Raw genomic sequence first — 17,167 nt, 5'->3', positions numbered from 1 at the left:
TTAACGCCTGTGTGAGGCAAGGCAGTCCGAACGGATCTCATTTAGGAAGCCACGAGAGTTGAATAAGTTATTTTTATTCTTAGTATTTTTTCTATAACTACTTTTTATTATAACTTGGAAAATATGGATGTCCTTTATACACCTTAGCAATAGACTGAATGTCTTTTTATAAATTATGGGTGCAGGTAACCAAAGACATTGCTGAGGAGTGGATGTCTGACATGAGTACTATGGTTGAAGCTTGGATTTTTAGTGGACAAATGTGATAAATTGAGGTTCCTTTTAAGTAGTGTTTCCTCATTACTAAAGGTGTCATATACACATGGAAGGTGAATTTCCTTACAAATGCATTGCCTCCTCCTCCCCCAAAAAAGCTTAACAGAATTCTGTGAAAGTTTTGGGTTTGTTTGTTTAGATGTCTTTAGTTGCCAAACAGCAAGGTCACAGACTTCTGAAATATTGTTACTTCAGATTATACTTCCCTCTCGTGATGCCTATTTTAACAATCCCCTTACCCATGTGTCTCATAAAATTTGTGCTCCATATGTTCTTTGCCCAGAAAGGTTCTTCTTCTTATGAATGAATGCTATTCTTTTTTTAATCCCATGGTACAAAGTATTTGTTAGAGCTAATACTTAACATTTTCTTATGTAAAAAAGGGCTGTATTGGGGCAGTCATTAATATTCTTATTGTGAACCAAAATCTTACTGGAATCAAAAGTGAAAGAGGCAGTATTGCTGGCGTCTTATCGAAGAGATTACCATCTCTACTTGTGAGTCAGTGCCAAAAGCCAGCCTCTTAAATACATTTTCATTTATTCGGTTTGGAACTGTGATGATTTTTAAATATAACGGACAGTTCAGGGTTATGCAGGCACACAGACAACATCTGCGTAAATACCATCCTTTGAAGCCAGTAAAGAAGAAAATTGGGAAGACTTTAATGATATTTTAGTTCTTAGGTACCACAAATAAGTTTTTAAAATACTTTCTTGGGACGCCTCAGTAGCTCAGTCAGTTAAGCATCAGACTCTTGATTTCGGCTCAGGTCATGATCTCACGGTTCGGGAGTTTGAGCCCCATGTCAGGCTCTGCACTGACAGTGTGGAGCCTGTTTGGGATTCTCTCCCCCCCCCTCTCTGCCCCTTCCCTACTTGTGCTCTCTCGCTCTCTCTCTCAAAATAAATAATTAAAATAAAATAACTTTCTAATTTGAATGGATGAAATTTCGTCCAGGAAAACTACCCAGTGAGAAGCATGGCATACCTTTGGCCCCTTATTTGGGCAGTTTAAGACAAGTAATGCCATTCATGTTCTTCAAAATGGATTCATGCCTTTCAATTTAGGCAAGAGTAGTGGAAAAGAACATTTCTCATGTTTTCAAAAATAAAAATGAGAAAGGCATAAAAGAATAGAGCATGTTGGAAAACATTAAAGTGTGGGATTTCCAAATCCTCTAGTGACATTAAAGATGTGATTAGTAGTGGGGCGCCTGGGTGGCTCAGTTGGTTAAGCGTCCGACTTCGGCTCAGGTCATGATCACGTTGGGTTCTGTGCTGACAGCTCAGAGCCTGGGGCCTGCTTCGGAATCTGTGTCTTCCTCTCTCTGCCCCTCCCCTGCTCGCTCTCTCTCGCTCTCTCTCAAAAATAATGAATAAACAGGGGCGCCTGGGTGGCGCAGTCGGTTAAGCGTCCGACTTCAGCCAGGTCACGATCTCGCGGTCCGTGAGTTCGAGCCCCGCATCGGGCTCTGGGCTGATGGCTCAGAGCCTGGAGCCTGTTTCTGATTCTGTGTCTCCCTCTCTCTCTGCCCCTCCCCCGTTCATGCTCTGTCTCTCTCTGTCCCAAAAATAAATAAACGTTGAAAAAAAAAAATTTTTTTTTAAAATAATGAATAAACATTAAAAAAAAAATTTTTTTTAAAGATGTGATTAGTAGTAATTACTAAATGGGGTTTTATTTATCACAAATTGAATAGCAAGCGTGTAGCTGATAAAGTTTTTACATTGGTCTGTGGAATGCTCAGTGCTCAAAGCTTTGGAAAGCATTTTAAGGCACAGGAGTCAAATGATCTTTATATTGATACAGTTCTTTCTATAGTTCTTCACTATACTTGCTTCACTCATATTTTCTTTTCTTTGCTCACCGTTTTTTCCCCTGACTACCCCCTTCACTGAAAACTACCCAGCAACCCCACTGTCTGCCTTTGACTCCATTCAGTCTCCTCTGCCAGAGGGCATTGCTGAGCTCTTCCAGCCATAGCGCTGTCTCACACTCTCCATTGTGCCTCCAAAGGGTCACCTGATAGTTCTCTTGTCTTCAAACCCGGCCCCCTGGACGTGTCGTGGAAGAACATGAAAAATCTGGCAGAGCGAGATGTTTAGAAAGCGTGGATGCAGAGGAGTAGGGAGCATTAGAATGACATATGGTAGTCTCCTTTTCTGTTCTTTTATGCTGTATTGTAGATGCTTTCTCCAAATAAAGAAAAATACCGTTTTTCTAACCATATGTGGAGTCCACCTCTCTGACGAGGTAATTGAAACAGAAGGACATTCGTTCTCTTATGACCTGCTCTTTTTCTTAAAACCTGAACCCTCAGATATTTTTATTAAAGTTGATTTCCTTTTTCAGCAGACAGCCTTTTTATAAAATTTGTTTTACATGTTAGGCATTTTACTAGTCAAGTGGTGAGGACTAAGATTTTTCATCTTGATTTTTAAGTAGTTGAGGGATCACAGCATTTAATCAAATACTTTAGGTTGTTTATTTTCAGATATTAATATTGTACTAGGCATATACATACTAAAGCATTAGTTACAATCATCCTCTTGGGGGCGCCTGGGTGGCTCAGTTGGCTAAAGGTCCCACTTCAGCTCACGTCATGCTCTCACAGTTTGTGGGTTCGAGCCCCACATTGGGCTCTGTGCTGACGGCTCAGAGCCTGGAGCCTGCTTCGGATTCTGTGTCTCCCTCTCTCTCTGCCCCTCCCCTGCTTGCTCTCTCTCTCTCTCTCTCTCTCTCTCTCTCAAAAATAAACAAACATTACAAATATTTCTTAAAAAATCATTCTCTTTAAATAGAGACCAGCAACTTAACACAGCAACTTAAATGGCCTCTGACTCAAGTGAGTCGCTCTCAATGTAAGGAAATGAACTGCCTTTGTTGCTTAATATTATGAAACGGGTACTTTATGGCTAAAACATTTTATCAGTTACAGTCTGTTAGATTGAGAATTATTGAGTATTTCTATAGCACTTTTTATTTTATTAAATACTTCATCTCTCCTGTGATAATTTCTCTTAAGAATTTAACAAGTCCAGTGTGTCCGTGCCAGAATGTTATACTTTTGAAACTTCCTTAAAGGTCACCACAGAGAAAGAATGGGACTTGCTTTAGTTTCAGATGACTGTCCCCACATCTAAAGCAGTGATCAATTTGTGTGCAAAATAACATACTAGATTTTTCATAGCATATTTTATCTTTAAGAAGTATACATCAAATTATATGTATGAGAGCCTCTGAAATACATTCAATTCTGGACTAAAAGATAATTATTTCGTAATATCTTAAAACTAGTTAATAAAATCCTTAGCTTTCAAATAAACAAATCTTGATGTTTAGAGTATCTAAAATCACAGGGCCTTCCCAAGTGTTCTCTCCCCTAATCTTAACTAAAGTCACATGGAAAATAGAACTTAGGTTATTCTTAGCCAGAAAAGAGATGAAAAAAAAAGTTTCATTTTGGCCTCTGATTTTTCAGGCAACAGTTAAGTTAATATACCAAGATTTCAAAAAGCCACATAGTATTCTGGGTGTTTCACTTCAAATAATTGTTATTACCTCAAATAAAATAGGATAGGGGATGGGATAATAGAGATTTCCAGATATGCAAGAAGGAATATGTTTTTTTTTTTTTTCCCAAAAGCAGATCCATCGCCTCTTACCCCCAATTTTTTCTTAAATTTCTCCATGATTTCAGGGTCATATATAGAAAGAGTTTTATTGGTCCCTAAACTCTTGAGTTCTTTTTGTCTTTTTTTTTTTTCCTGGACCTGAAGTCTGTTGATGTAAAGAAGTTCATTCCTTTAGAAGCAGCAGACAGTGGCAGAATGATCTTAACTGTTTCCTTTACTGGCGTATGATTTGCAGTTTGTTGGTAAGAGTTTGTCCTTGGGCGGTTGTTTTGTGATTTTTTTTTTTCCAAGGCTCACATTTTTAGGTTTGTAGAGTAAAACACTTCAACAAAGTGGAGTGCCTAATCATAATTAATGGACAACATCTGAAGATTTTTTCAAGTTATTTTTTAATGCAGTATATAAGATTTAACTTAGAATTTTGTCACTTTTGATACTCTCTCACTTAATAGATTAAAATTTAGCCATTTTTAAAAATAAAGATTTCTAAGTAAATCCTATTTTCACATTGGCTTCCTTCGATGAGATTTAGATTCTGCCAGATACAGTGATTACTAATTAGAATGTTGGAAATTGCTTTGAAGAAATGTATTAAAATACTGGAAAAAATAGCAACCTTAAAACCATAATGCACTCAAGCTATCAGCAAAGGTAGTGTGAATGTTTATACATTTCTAGAGTCGCTGTTAACAGCCTCCTGTGGTTATGCTATATTTGGCTCCCCAAAGTCTTAGTAATTTGGCTAATTTTTTCACTAGTGCCATACTCCCTAATCTTTTTAACTTTAAATATGAAGTAATAATTCTTTTACCCTTCCTTGACCTTTTGACTCACAATGCCATGGTTACTTCCTTGGTGAAAGGAATCCTTAGATAGAAAGACAGTTTCACTATGTGCAGTCCAATTAGTAATAATATTCAGAATGGGAAAACAAATGATTAATTATCGAAAATTGTTTAGGGGTGTGTTAATAGTGAAGACTCTTCTCCTCCACCAGACTTGCATTTTAACTCTGCCATTTTCTAGCTGTGAGATAGCAGGCAAACTACTTAACTATTCTAAACCCCCAGCTTGCTTCTCTACAAACTAAGAGAAGGAACAGCACCTGCCTTATAATTATTGTGAGGCTCAGATGCAAATGTATGTAAAGTATTCACTGATGCACCTGGCATATAACAGGCATTCAAACAGTCTCATATTAGTCTAATCGACTAATATTACTAGCCTACAGTCTGAGGGTTCTGCCATCCAGTCATTAGCAGTCTGTTGGGATATACCAGTGTTCTCTAGTAACCAGTTGGAATCTAACAGCAATTAGAAGATGGATAGGTTATTCCTAGATGAAATAGCGTATTCATGTGAGTGATTGCTTGGATCCTCATCACACAAGCTGTTACTACTGAGAAACGATGTTAAGGCTGGCTAAATTCCGAGAGTTGTCGGTTATTAACCAACCCCCCAAAATTAACTACAGTGTATATAATAAGAAGAACCAGCCTCTAGTTACAAGTAGAAGCTATGAACAAAACTGATAGATGAAAAATAATGGCATGAACCCTCAAAGTCGGTAAGCTAACGGAATATAGGACCTCAAAGGGACTTTGTGGTTTAAAGAATTCCTTGTGCTGACAGTAATGTTCAGTCACACGTGCCTATGTGTAATATTTTGGTAGTTTAAAAGGAAATGAACTAGAAAATGGACAGTCTAGATTTTCTTTCCTTCAATCAAATGTGTCATGTGGACAAATCAGCTGACCTCTTAATTTTATCTTTTTCCAAATGGGGAGAATTCTTGTTTCTTCCTTTCTAATCTAATAGTGGCATTATAAAAATGGAAATGAGTTGATAATTGGGGGGCAAAGTATTCAACAAATCAGACTTACTATTTTACAATCAGTTTCTGAGAAATTTTGTTCGTCGCACTGCTTTTCAGCGTGACTAGAACCATAACATGTACATCCCCGCTGGGAAGTTACTTGCAGACCTGATATGTAATTGATGTAACTGAACCCTACTCTCTGTACTGTAAATTATCTTCTTTTATGGGTTTCAGCCATTTTTGCTTTTAAATTAGTTATGATGATGCTAGATTTGTAATAGATAGCTAGTCACCTTTCAGTGAGGCTTTTCTGGGTCTCTAGGTTATTTGAGATAACTTTTTTAAAATTAGCTCTTGTCCTCCCTCTACAGGAGAATTTGCAGCCTTCAAGTAGCCACACCATCATGGCAACATCTACTCTTATTTCTTAAGTCTTGTGTTCGTACAATTTGTTAACATCAAAACACAGTTCTTCTGTTCCTCAACTCTTTTTTTAAAGATACAGAATTTTCAATGCATAAGCTGGTGTGGAACAGAATGGAATTTCCCATCCAACAAAAGAGGGAAGAATGTTTTAGGAACCAGAATTCTCTGCTGCCAGTGTTTCTTCTTCAACACAAATACCACGTGCATACAAGTCTGTCCACTCCCAGGAAGGAAGAGGAGAGAGCCTGAGTTCTGACCTTTTGGTGGTCAGGCATGATGGAAAGGAGCTGCTGCTACAGCTTGGGAGATTGGCTGTGGAGAGCCTGCCGATCGGCTCTGCCCTTCTAACCGCCAGATCCGCGTGTGGCTGGTCACCTGACGGGGCAGTTTGCAATCGCCAAGCATCGTTCTCTTTCCTGTTCTGGGATTTTGTCGCGGAGCTCTTTCCCCTAGCCACCACCGTTCATTTCTGAGGGATGGAACAAAAATGCAGCATGGCCTTTCTGTGTGGTGCATGTCCAGTCTTTGACGCATTTTTATCAAGTGAAGCTGTTTTATTTAAATGGAGAACGAGAGGTGAGGACGAGATCCGTGTTGGTGTAGAGGAAAAGGGGATGCTGCATCTTTTTCCTGACCTACTGGGTTTCTGGCCTTTGTTTCCTTGCTCACTGAGGGTGTCTGCCTAACCGCGCAGGCTGGGACGTGCTGGCACACATTGCCTTCTTTTCTCACTGGGTCCAGCAATGAAGACAAGTGTTGGGGATTTTTTTTTTTCCTCCACAATGTAGCACATTCTCAGGAAAATACAGTTGATATCTTCCTCCTAAGCTCTTCCAGTCATCAAGTACTTATGTGGCTACTTGGTCCAGGGCACAAATGCCATGGCAGTATCTATCTAATTAAAAGCCTACAAAACTGCTTGATAACGGTTTTGAATGTGAGACATTTATGTAATTTAAATGTAAGGTACAAGTTTTAATTTCTGAGTTTCTTCTATTATATTTTTATTAAAAAGAAAATAATTTTCAGATTTAATTGAATCGGAATAAAATAATACTTCCCGCCAGAATTATATTCCTGGAAAATTGTATTTTTGTTATAGAAACAACTTTTAAAGAAAGATCGTTATCCTTTTCTCTACCTAAATATGGGGAGTCTTAGCGTAATGACAGATATTTATAATTTTTAAATTAATGGTACTTGCTGGATCCACACTAACATCTTTGCTAATATCTCATGTTTTCCTCCAACTTATGCCTACACTACATCCTCCGTCCTCTTTCCAGTCTTTATCTGGAATATGCAACCGAGAATAAAAATGGTGGTGTCTCCATTCATTCTCCTTCTTCCTTTTTTCCCAAGCCTGGTCTTCAAAAGGTCGGGTAATTTGGCAGCTGAGTTCCCTTAGTAGAGAATAGAGCAATTTTAGGTGTATTGGGACTGAGGGGAGGATGCATGAGGCCTAACAGCAGTTGTTTTTATAGAAAGGGCTGCTGTAGTACCAAGAACCTCATCCCTTGTCTTTGCATAAGTGGAAAATATAATCTACTCGTAGCTTCCTTTGGCCTTTACTAAACGGTGGTATAATTGCAGTAGTAACAAAGAAAGTAACTCTGGATATATTTATTAATGACAAATTAATGACAAATCCAGCCTAGAATCTCTTGTCAGCATTTAGGAATGTAAATCAAATCCGACATACTTAGCACAACCAAGCTATGAAACCAAGGACCTTACGGAAATTAGGACCTATGAAATAAATCAGGGAATTAGAAATTGGTATTTAAACATTTCAAATTGTAACTCACTCCACTATCTATCTTTCAGCCTGTTAAGCTCACTGCTTCTTGCTAAAATACCTGTATTCAGGGGAAGGCCTACTGAAAACTCCACAGACTGGTAGAAGGTTGTCCTAGTAAAATGGGAAGTATCCTGGAGTTATTGATGAGTTTGAAAAGCAATGCGTTTATCTTAAGTCCTACATGAGCAGAGCAATATCTTACAGAATTCAGAAATGGCAAAGATTCTTGTTGATCTGAACAGCATCTTGTGTGCCTAATTTTGCTTCTCTTCTAAAAGCATTGTTTATTTTTCTTTTTAAATATGTCCCCATCCATGCTCTTAAGCTGGTTGGTGTGTTCCCTTTGCCAAGATTGGAGAGAGCTGGGCTGGAGAAGTAGGCCTGTCCTGCTGAGCAGGTAGAGCCCACCGGAGGAGGCCTGGCCCATGAGTCTCCGGTGGCGGGAGCCAGCACAGCACTAGTGATGGAGGAAGCTTAGCATTGGAATCCTCAAAATAAAATTCAAGGTGATACACGTTTTTCTTTCCATCCTATTTAGAATAGGTTGCTGTCTCACTTGAAAAGAGGAAACAGACTTGATCTCAGATGAAGCTGTGCCCAGAAGCCAGGCTCAGGGTGTTCTTGGGAGATTTTTATAGCACCCTTAAAAAGTAAAAATAAAATTTTAATATTTCTGTTCCCTTTTTTCCATCTCTAGTTTACAAATGACATGATAAAGGGGTTTCCTCTTACTTTTTGATGCTTAGACTACAGATAGACTTGTTGAGCTCCTAAGAAGATACAAGGAAGAACTCCTTGTTTTGTGCAAAGCACTTTATGAATAATTTTGTACAGATAGTGTGTGGCTGCTTCACTGACTGTCTTGTAAGGTTGTAGTTAACCTGTCTTTTCCGTAAAGTGGCTGCGGTGCCTTCTATAGTGTATTTTATTTTGGGTGAGGAAAGGTGAAGCCTTCTGAAAAATTTGAGAGCAGACATAAAAGATTGTTTCAAAATATGTAGTATTCTTGATGGACTTTTTTGTCATCAAACTAGAGTGTAGAGTTTAGACTTTTGCCACTGAAATAACATTGACCAAAAAACTTAGAAAAGGGATTTGTGAATAGAAAATCCAGTGTGACCATTCGTATTTATATGCACCTTAAAAGAAGATTCTGTCCAGCTGTCAAATTCTGGTTCCTGAACATCCAGTCCCTGATTGCACTTACGATCTTGTAGGATGTACTGGAGCGTCCTAGAAGATAAAATGCCATGTAAAGCATGTATGTTACATTTATGTTGGTGTTGGAAGAGAAAGAGCATATTATGTAGTTCTAAAGAGGTAATCAAGGCTTCAACACTGTCAACCAGAAACTCTGTAAATATTTCCTAGATTCTCCTTTGGTGCAGTCCTAGCTCTCTTAGCACACGATGTTCTCTTTGAGTCACCAGGCAGTGCTGGGGCTGCTGGATCCCCTCCCAGGCCCCCACTGCCCCTCCTGTGCACTCACTCCCCAGCCTTGTGTGGACCCCGTCTAGCTTTAGTTTGAAGCACATTGCAGGGTTCAGGTGACCTCTTCAAAAAACTACCTCCTTAGAATGAGGTAATGAATAGTTATTTATTTTAAAATATGAAAAGTCGGGAGCTCTAGAACATGAAGATGATTTAAGATTTTAACTTTTATGTGTACTTGTATTTGAGCACTCTCATTTTGTCCTAAAGGGCATTATGCATTTCAGCAGTAATACTGAAAAATGTAGCTCAGAGTTTCTGATTATTATTGCAGGTGGTGCCAGAATCTGTTTAGGGGTACGCTTCAGAATCTTAACCTTAAGTCAGTTGCATGAAATTAGATAGTTACGGTAACGGTTCACTAACAGTGATACACTTAATTTTCAGTAGGCTTGGCAAGACAGTACATCTTCATAAAGAGTTAGCCGCAGCTTCATCACATGCACAGATCCTCCTGTAGAGAGACTGCCCAGCGAAGAGGGTGGAATGATGCCCCCTGATCCTCTTCTTTGTCTGAGTTGGCATCGTTAGCACTAGAATATCAGCACCTTGGGACTAGCAGATTCCCACCATTAAGGCTATTTAAAAAACAAAAAACAAAACAAAACAAAAAAAAAAACAGTAACCAGACATGGAAAGTTTACTGTGAGTATGACAGCAGATAGCTTAGGGGTCATACACTGAAACGGTGTAGATGAGGCTCTAGAAAAATACCTTGACAATTTGCCAAATGATCTTTACTGTGCCTTCACGATGCAATAAAAAAGCTAAAATTTTAGCAGAAATCAGTGATATGTGAAGAGAGCAGCCACTCTGGTCTAACTCAGCTGTGTTAATATTTTGTAGAGCGCAATGTAGACCGCAAAGATCAGTGCACTCACGGGTTTATAGCCGAAATCACATTTAAAAAATGAGAAAACACACAGGTAAATTTTCGGTGAACAAAATTATTTTTTTAAAGCACGTAATCCCTAGTAGAGTCAGATATATTTATCACATAGAGCAAGTAGGTTGAAAATTATAGTTCAGTGACATTTCTAGAGAAACTTTTTCTACTCCAATAGGTTCTTCAAAGCATGGAACTTTTATATAACAGAAACGTTTGACAGACATTTTAAGGAGTTGCTGTCGTTTGGGGTTGGAAATAATATATGCTGGGCAGCAGTCCCTTCTCAAGAGTGAGAAGGAGGATGCTAGTAACATAGAGGACGGAATTTGATTTTATCACTTTCCAGAGTACTGCCAACCTGAACAGGGATTTTTCAGAGTTTAAAATGTAAACTGGCCTCCCAGGACTTGTTTGCAAATTAAGTGGGGCTGTCCTGGTCATGCTGTTCGGGGTGCCACGGGGGGCCCCTCTAGGAGGGGGCATTGGACCAGTTGGGGACGTGGCCGATGGCTGTGAACTGGACACACTCCATGGTGTGCATTTTGTGTCTTGTTTTCATTTCTTGCCACCCCCAGGAAAGGCACTGTACTGTCTCCAGCAGGTTCTCTAGATGTTTTACTAGGTTGTAAATGCCCATAGGCTGTTGTCCTCTGGTACGTATGTACTATGATGCCCATGGGCTGTTGAGCCCCAAGGAGTGCAGTAGGATCTCTGCCTGATGTGTACATTGACCAGAGGAGAGGGAGGCGGCCAGTGTATTGCTAGCTCTGATAAAATTGAAAATACTGGGAAGATTTTGTTTAATCAGCACACTAGAGAGTAAGCTTTGTTTTGTTGTTTTCAGATAACTTATTTTCACTTCTGTTTGGGTAAAGATATTGAAATTGAAATTGACTCCTAATTTTTGCCAGTGGCGGAAAGGGTAATTGATGGTTTCTATCAGGATTTTTAAGGTAGAGGAGGACAGAAACGTTAAGTCCCACAATCTTAAAGTAAGGCAGCAGTGCTTTATTTTAACACGCATCGGGATTGTTCGTCCTCACCTCAAAAAAGTGATTAGGTAGATCTTTAATTTCAGCATCCACAACTTCAGCTGTTAATTTTTTAATCCTTTTTTATTTAATTTTTTTATCCTTTGACCCCTTCTACCCAACTGTTCATTTAGTTTTATTAATTACTAAATTAGTTTTATTAAAATGTTTAATTTTATTAAAATGTATAATTTTATTTAACAGAATTCTCTTCTAATTGTAGTGCATGGGGACACAGCCAGTGTATCCGTTTGTGTGTGTGTGTGTGTGTGTGTGTGCGCGCGCGCGATGGGTTTGTGTTTTAAGGATTCTATAGATCAAAGTACTCTTGGAAAGCAGCCGAAATGTTTGTTCGTGTTAGTCCCGAACACAGGACTTGGGCAAGCATCTGCCGCTCTGGCAGGCTGGGCACATGGTCCGCCACGAGCAGCCGGCTGTCATCAGTCTGGGGAACTGGGCGGGAAATTCACCGAAGAGACGCGGCAGAGGGCTTCTGCTTACAGGGGCCGAGATGGGGTTAAAAGTTGCTTCAGTACCAGTTTTGTGTTGAAAATGATTCTGTGTTGCATTTGTGTGTTAAGCCTTTTTTAACCCACTTGGAGTTTGGTGGAAGAAACTTGAGACTAGCATAAGCAGCAAAGCTCACGGAGTAGGCACAGATGTAGAGAACATGGACCAAAATGGGAGGTGGGAGGGTGTGGGAGTAAGTTGGGGGCTAGGGAAAAATTGATGTGATGGTGGGAAATAAACTATAATTACCTGACATAAAACGTAAGAGTGCAATAAGTGTGCTTTTTATTCTAAGCTGTGAACAGTTTTTTAAAAGAAATTATTTCTTCCTACTAACATTTGTGTATGTTCCATAGCTGATTAAAACCGGCTATGTAAACATATAATGCCTTTTGATTCATGTTAATTACCAACATAAGTGGCTAACCTTTATGTCTTATTTATCTTCATGTTCTAATAGTTTACATACAGGAGTGCGTATGCGTGTGTGTGCGTGTGCGTGTGTGTATGTGTATGTGTATGTGCTGTATTTCCCTCCATTTGGAAATGCATTCATTGGGTCCTCTGTTCTTCCTGTGGCCACGCCACAGGTTATGTTCTTGATTTGGCCTTCGTGATATTGCCTGATTTGAAGGACTCTGTCACAGTGCTGTATTTTTGTGGTGTTCTCATTTGTTAGTTGTACACGCTGACCCTTTCCTCACTCAGCAGTAGCTTTCTTAGGAGCGTACAGCTGATGAGGGGACTGAATTTGACCATTCCTCGACATACGTCCCTTTGAATTCTAGTTCAGTACTTAGGATTGCTCTTTGGTTTAAACCAGGAAAAAGGAAATCACCCCGTTGTCATTCACTTCTTGGTTTGAGGACAATTCTTCTAGAAAGGAGAGGAAAGGGAAATCCTTCGTGTTTCAACTGCAGTGAATTAATGGCTCCTGGTTTACCACTCCAGACCTTACGGCGATTCACACACACATTCCTCTCTCTCTTGCTGCCAAAGGTTTGTTTGGCTTTAGTTCACTTCGGTTCCACTCAAGCATTGAAAAGGTTCTCATGGAGTCTGGGGTGTGCCCAGTGAAAAAAAATGGGGACTTTTAAATTGTCCACAGACCTCTTTATACCTGCTTTGCAAAAATTACAATGGAGTAACTATTTTTAAAGCTTATTTTTCAATTCATAAAAAAGACATTTATTTTCAGTCAAATGGATAATGTCTCCCTCTTGTCCCTCAATCCTCAGTGTTTGCTTGAATTTTTTTTTTTTTTTTTTTTTTTTAATCTTCCCCATACCCACTCCTTGATACTTTGGTTCTTTCCTGCTCAGGTCCCTTCATTTGTACTTTGGAGTTTTTCTCATGTAAATTTGTACAATGGAAAATATTGTTCAGTTTGGATAGAAAGCATGGAGAATTAAAAAAAAAATAGCTGAAATTCAGATTGAAGAGATTTATTTCTGTGTAAAGTTATTTAAAAACTCTGTATTATATAAAAGGCAAAAAGTTCTATGTACTTGATGTGAATATGCGAATACTGCTATAATAAAGATTGACTGCATGGAGAAGTCTTTATCAAGACTCTTTTTCTAGCACTATCCCATCCAGTAACGTAAGTAGTTGGGGTCTTGACCGTACTTCCAGGCAATGCGGAGACCCGGAGATGTGCGTTTTGTTTCATACATGTCAATCCCTGCTGGGTGAGTAGAAGTTACTTGTATGAAAAATATTTTTAAAGTAAGTAGTCGCGATGAATGCCTGGTACATTGTACCAACTGCACTAGGGTGGTGGGGACAGCCTTTTATCCAGTGGTGTTGGTGGTGACCCTCAAGTATGTTACGGTGCTGTGAGCTGACTGCTGCCCTCCAGTGGCTCAGCTGAAGTGTGTGCAGTAACGGAGTCATTGAAGGAATCAGTCTGGAGAAGTTCCCCTTGAATTGTATAGGTTTCCAATTTTTCTGACACAACTTCCAAAACATTTTGCATAGGAACACAGAATGTACTCATAGACATGTATTTGAAACTATGCACTTGTGTTTTTTAAAAATGCTAGTTACCCCAAACAGTTCATTTTGTGCATGATTTCACGACCTGAAGTCTGAATGACTCCTAGAATAACTTCAGGTGATGTCAGATAACTGGGCAGTTTCCAGAAGAGAAGTCAACCATTTTAAAACTTCACCTGGAAACCCTATGTCTGAGAATAATGTGAAGGAACAGAAATATCTTCAGGTTGGTACCTTATTTGAGGAATCTGGTTTGTTTTTCATGCCCCTCCAGCTAATCATAAAATTTGTGGAGACCACTATTTTCTCTGAACTATCTCTTTCTCATCTTAAAAAAAGAAAGTTCTGTAGTACAGATATTTTAGAAACTTTTTTTTTGAGTTGCTTTTTTTAATGTTTGTTTATTTTTGAGAGAGAGACAGAATGCGAGTGGGTTTAGGGGCAGAGAGAGAGGGAGACACAGAATCCGAAGCAGGCTCCAGGCTCTGAGCTGTCAGCACAGAGCCCGATGCGGGCTTGAACTCACGAACTGTGAGATCATGACCTGAGCCGAAGTCGGACACTCAACCGACTGAGCCACCCAGGTGCCCCGAAACTTTTTTTTTAGAAACTCATTTTAAAGTAAACTTCATAGAGGATTACAACAAAGTGATTGGGGCCTTATGTTTTAAGACCGTATTACTCTACTAGAAATTTTCCTTAAAACTTGGTCTAGAACGTGAACGCTTTCATTATTGTGATAAAATTCTATCACAAAGCACTCTACCACACCAGTTTTGAGACTTTATCAGGGGCTGTGATAATTGGACCTGCTGTCTGGATTATGTAGTACTCCTAGGCTGATAAATGCCAGTGCAGAAGGAGCTCCTAAAGATAATTCTGGTCCAGGGGCGCCTGGGTGGCTCAGTCGCTTGAGCATCCAATTCTTGCTTTTGGCTCAGGTCATGATCTCAGTTCATGAGTTCAAGCCCAGCATCAGGCTCTGTGCTGACAGTGCAGAGCCTGCTTGAGATTCTCTTCTCTCTGCCCCTCCCCCACTCCTTCTCAAGATAAACAAAAAAAAAGAAAAGATATTCTGGTCCAGGTCCCCTCATTGTCAGATACTCAATAGGAGTCCCCAAGGATGACACAGCCAAGACTCCGGACTTTTGTTTTCGACATCAGCAGCATGCGCCATTTTCTACATGTATGTGTGTGTGTACGATTTTGTTATGGTTTAATAGCTGTAACAAAATTTGGACAGAAATGGATGTTCACTCCATGACAGTGAGTTTGTAGCAAGAAGTGGATGTTGTGCCAGGCATACTGCACTTGCCCCTGCTGTCTTTGCCAGTCGGTCAAGCCCCTGCTCAGGTACGTGACAAGAGGCGGAGGCCTGGCTGCTGGGATGGGCAGTTCCTGTTTCCCCGCACCATACGCTGTGGCCCCACTGGTGCTTTCTAGTTGGTGGCAGCGGCGGACAGCCAGGTCGACCTCCCACAGAACAGTTTTAGGGGCACACAGGACCCAGAGGACTTCTGTACCTTCCCGTAACATGCGTACAACCAGGGGTCCTTACACAGTACCTCCCTTGTGGTGTTTGTACTCAGGGTTCCATGGGAAACGTTATAAATTTGTGTTAAAATTTGACACTCTCTGTTGCCATCAGTCATTTCTTCACCACCTGCCTTTCCTTTTGTGAAGGTCCATCTTTTCCCTCCATCTAGCAGGCCATACCCTAACACTCGGAGTATGCATATACGGGAATGTTTGACGAGTTACAGGAAAGTTTGAGGCTTTCCTATAAAATTGGACTGGGATTCAAGCGTCACCATAAACTTGGCTTGGACCCAGTGGTCTAGAAATAACAGTTGCGTACATTTAGAGATTATTTCCTTCACAGCAGATGTGGTTCTAGAGGCTTCATGTGCTAACACATTTAATCTAATCCCTTTTACAAACGTGGAAGTTGAAGAAGAGATCAAATAAGGAATGCACCCAAAGTCACATCAAGTAAATGGTAAAGCAGTGAGTCAGATCCAGCAAGTTTGACCCCAGACTGAATTCATGAAGCACTGTGCCAGTTTTTCAAACGGAGTCCCCTTCGTGGGTGGTAGAACCTGGCTCAGTTAACCATTTTAGAATAAGAGAAAGTAGTGTGTATCACAGGTAAGTACTGTGTCATAAAACTTTTGGATTATACACACAAGCATATATTCTAGGCCACCGTGTAAAATTAGCGAGTAGGTCATGATCAAAAAGGCTTACACAATGCTGTACTGACTCTCACAAGCTGACTCAGCCTAGAGCCAGGCTGGCAAGCCAGGATCTAAACCTCAGCTCTCAATTGTGTGAGCTTGGGCAAGTTACCAATCTATAGTTCAATGTCCTCGTCTATAAAATGTGGACTTAACATGTGCAAAGTGTTTGCCACAGTGCCTGGCCCATAGTTAAGCCATAAGCTTTCTCTAACTATATAGCCATCGCTCACATGTACGTCACGCTTTGGTACCTTCTCCTACTTTATTTTCCCATAAGCTGTACAGCTGCCTCCTGAACATGGGTTTGAACTATAATGGTTCACTTATACGTGATTCTTTTTGATAAAGACAGTACAGTACTATAAATGTATTTTGCTTTTTTTTTCCTCTAGCTTTACTGTAATACAGTATATAACAGATATAATGTGCCAAACATGTTAACTGCCTGTTACCAGTAAGGCTTCTAGTCAGCAGTAGGCCATTAAGTTCTGGGGGAGCCAAAAGTTATACCCAGACTTTCGACTCCACAGGGGTGACACCCCAACCCCTGGGTGGTTCGAGTCAAATGTGATAGGGTGGAGGCTTTTTTTTTTTTTTCAACTTTTATTTATTTTGGGGACAGAGAGAGACAGAGCATGAACAGGGGAGGGGCAGAGAGAGAGGGAGACACAGAATCGGAAACAGGCTCCAGGCTCTGAGCCATCAGCCCAGAGCCCGACGCGGGGCTCGAACTCACGGACTGCGAGATCGTGACCTGGCTGAAGTCGGACGCTTAACCGACTGCGCCACCCAGGCGCCCCGGGTGGAGGCTTTTTAAAGTTACCTTTAATTCAAATCAAGCAACTCTGATTTCTTTTTTTTTTTTTAATTTTTTTTTTCAACGTTTATTTTTGGGACAGAGAGAGAGCATGAACGGGGGAGGGGCAGAGAGAGAGGGAGACACAGAATCAGAAACAGGCTCCAGGCTCCGAGCCATCAGCCCAGAGCCTGACGCGGGGCTCGAACTCACGGACCGCGAGATCGTGACCTGGCTGAAGTCGGACGCTTA

At 40.3% G+C, this 17,167-nt stretch overlaps 1 protein-coding gene across 3 annotated transcripts in view; it reads left to right on the top strand.

Moving 5' to 3' along the window:
- Positions 1–13,440, top strand: part of BRAF (B-Raf proto-oncogene, serine/threonine kinase) — a 174,685-nt gene extending 161,245 nt beyond the window's left edge. For all 3 annotated transcript variants that reach the window (XM_045495890.1, XM_045495891.1, XM_045495894.1), the window contains one exon: positions 6,105–13,440. In XM_045495890.1, coding sequence (XP_045351846.1) covers positions 6,105–6,127 — 23 coding nt within the window. In that variant the 3' untranslated portion in view covers positions 6,128–13,440. The remainder of the gene's footprint in view (positions 1–6,104) is intronic.
- Positions 13,441–17,167: the final 3,727 nt, after the last annotated feature.

Source organism: Leopardus geoffroyi, chromosome A2 (genome assembly GCF_018350155.1).
Source record: "Leopardus geoffroyi isolate Oge1 chromosome A2, O.geoffroyi_Oge1_pat1.0, whole genome shotgun sequence".
In the NCBI taxonomy this organism is placed as follows: Eukaryota; Metazoa; Chordata; class Mammalia; order Carnivora; family Felidae; genus Leopardus; species Leopardus geoffroyi.
This window is presented reverse-complemented; position numbering and strand designations above follow the sequence as displayed.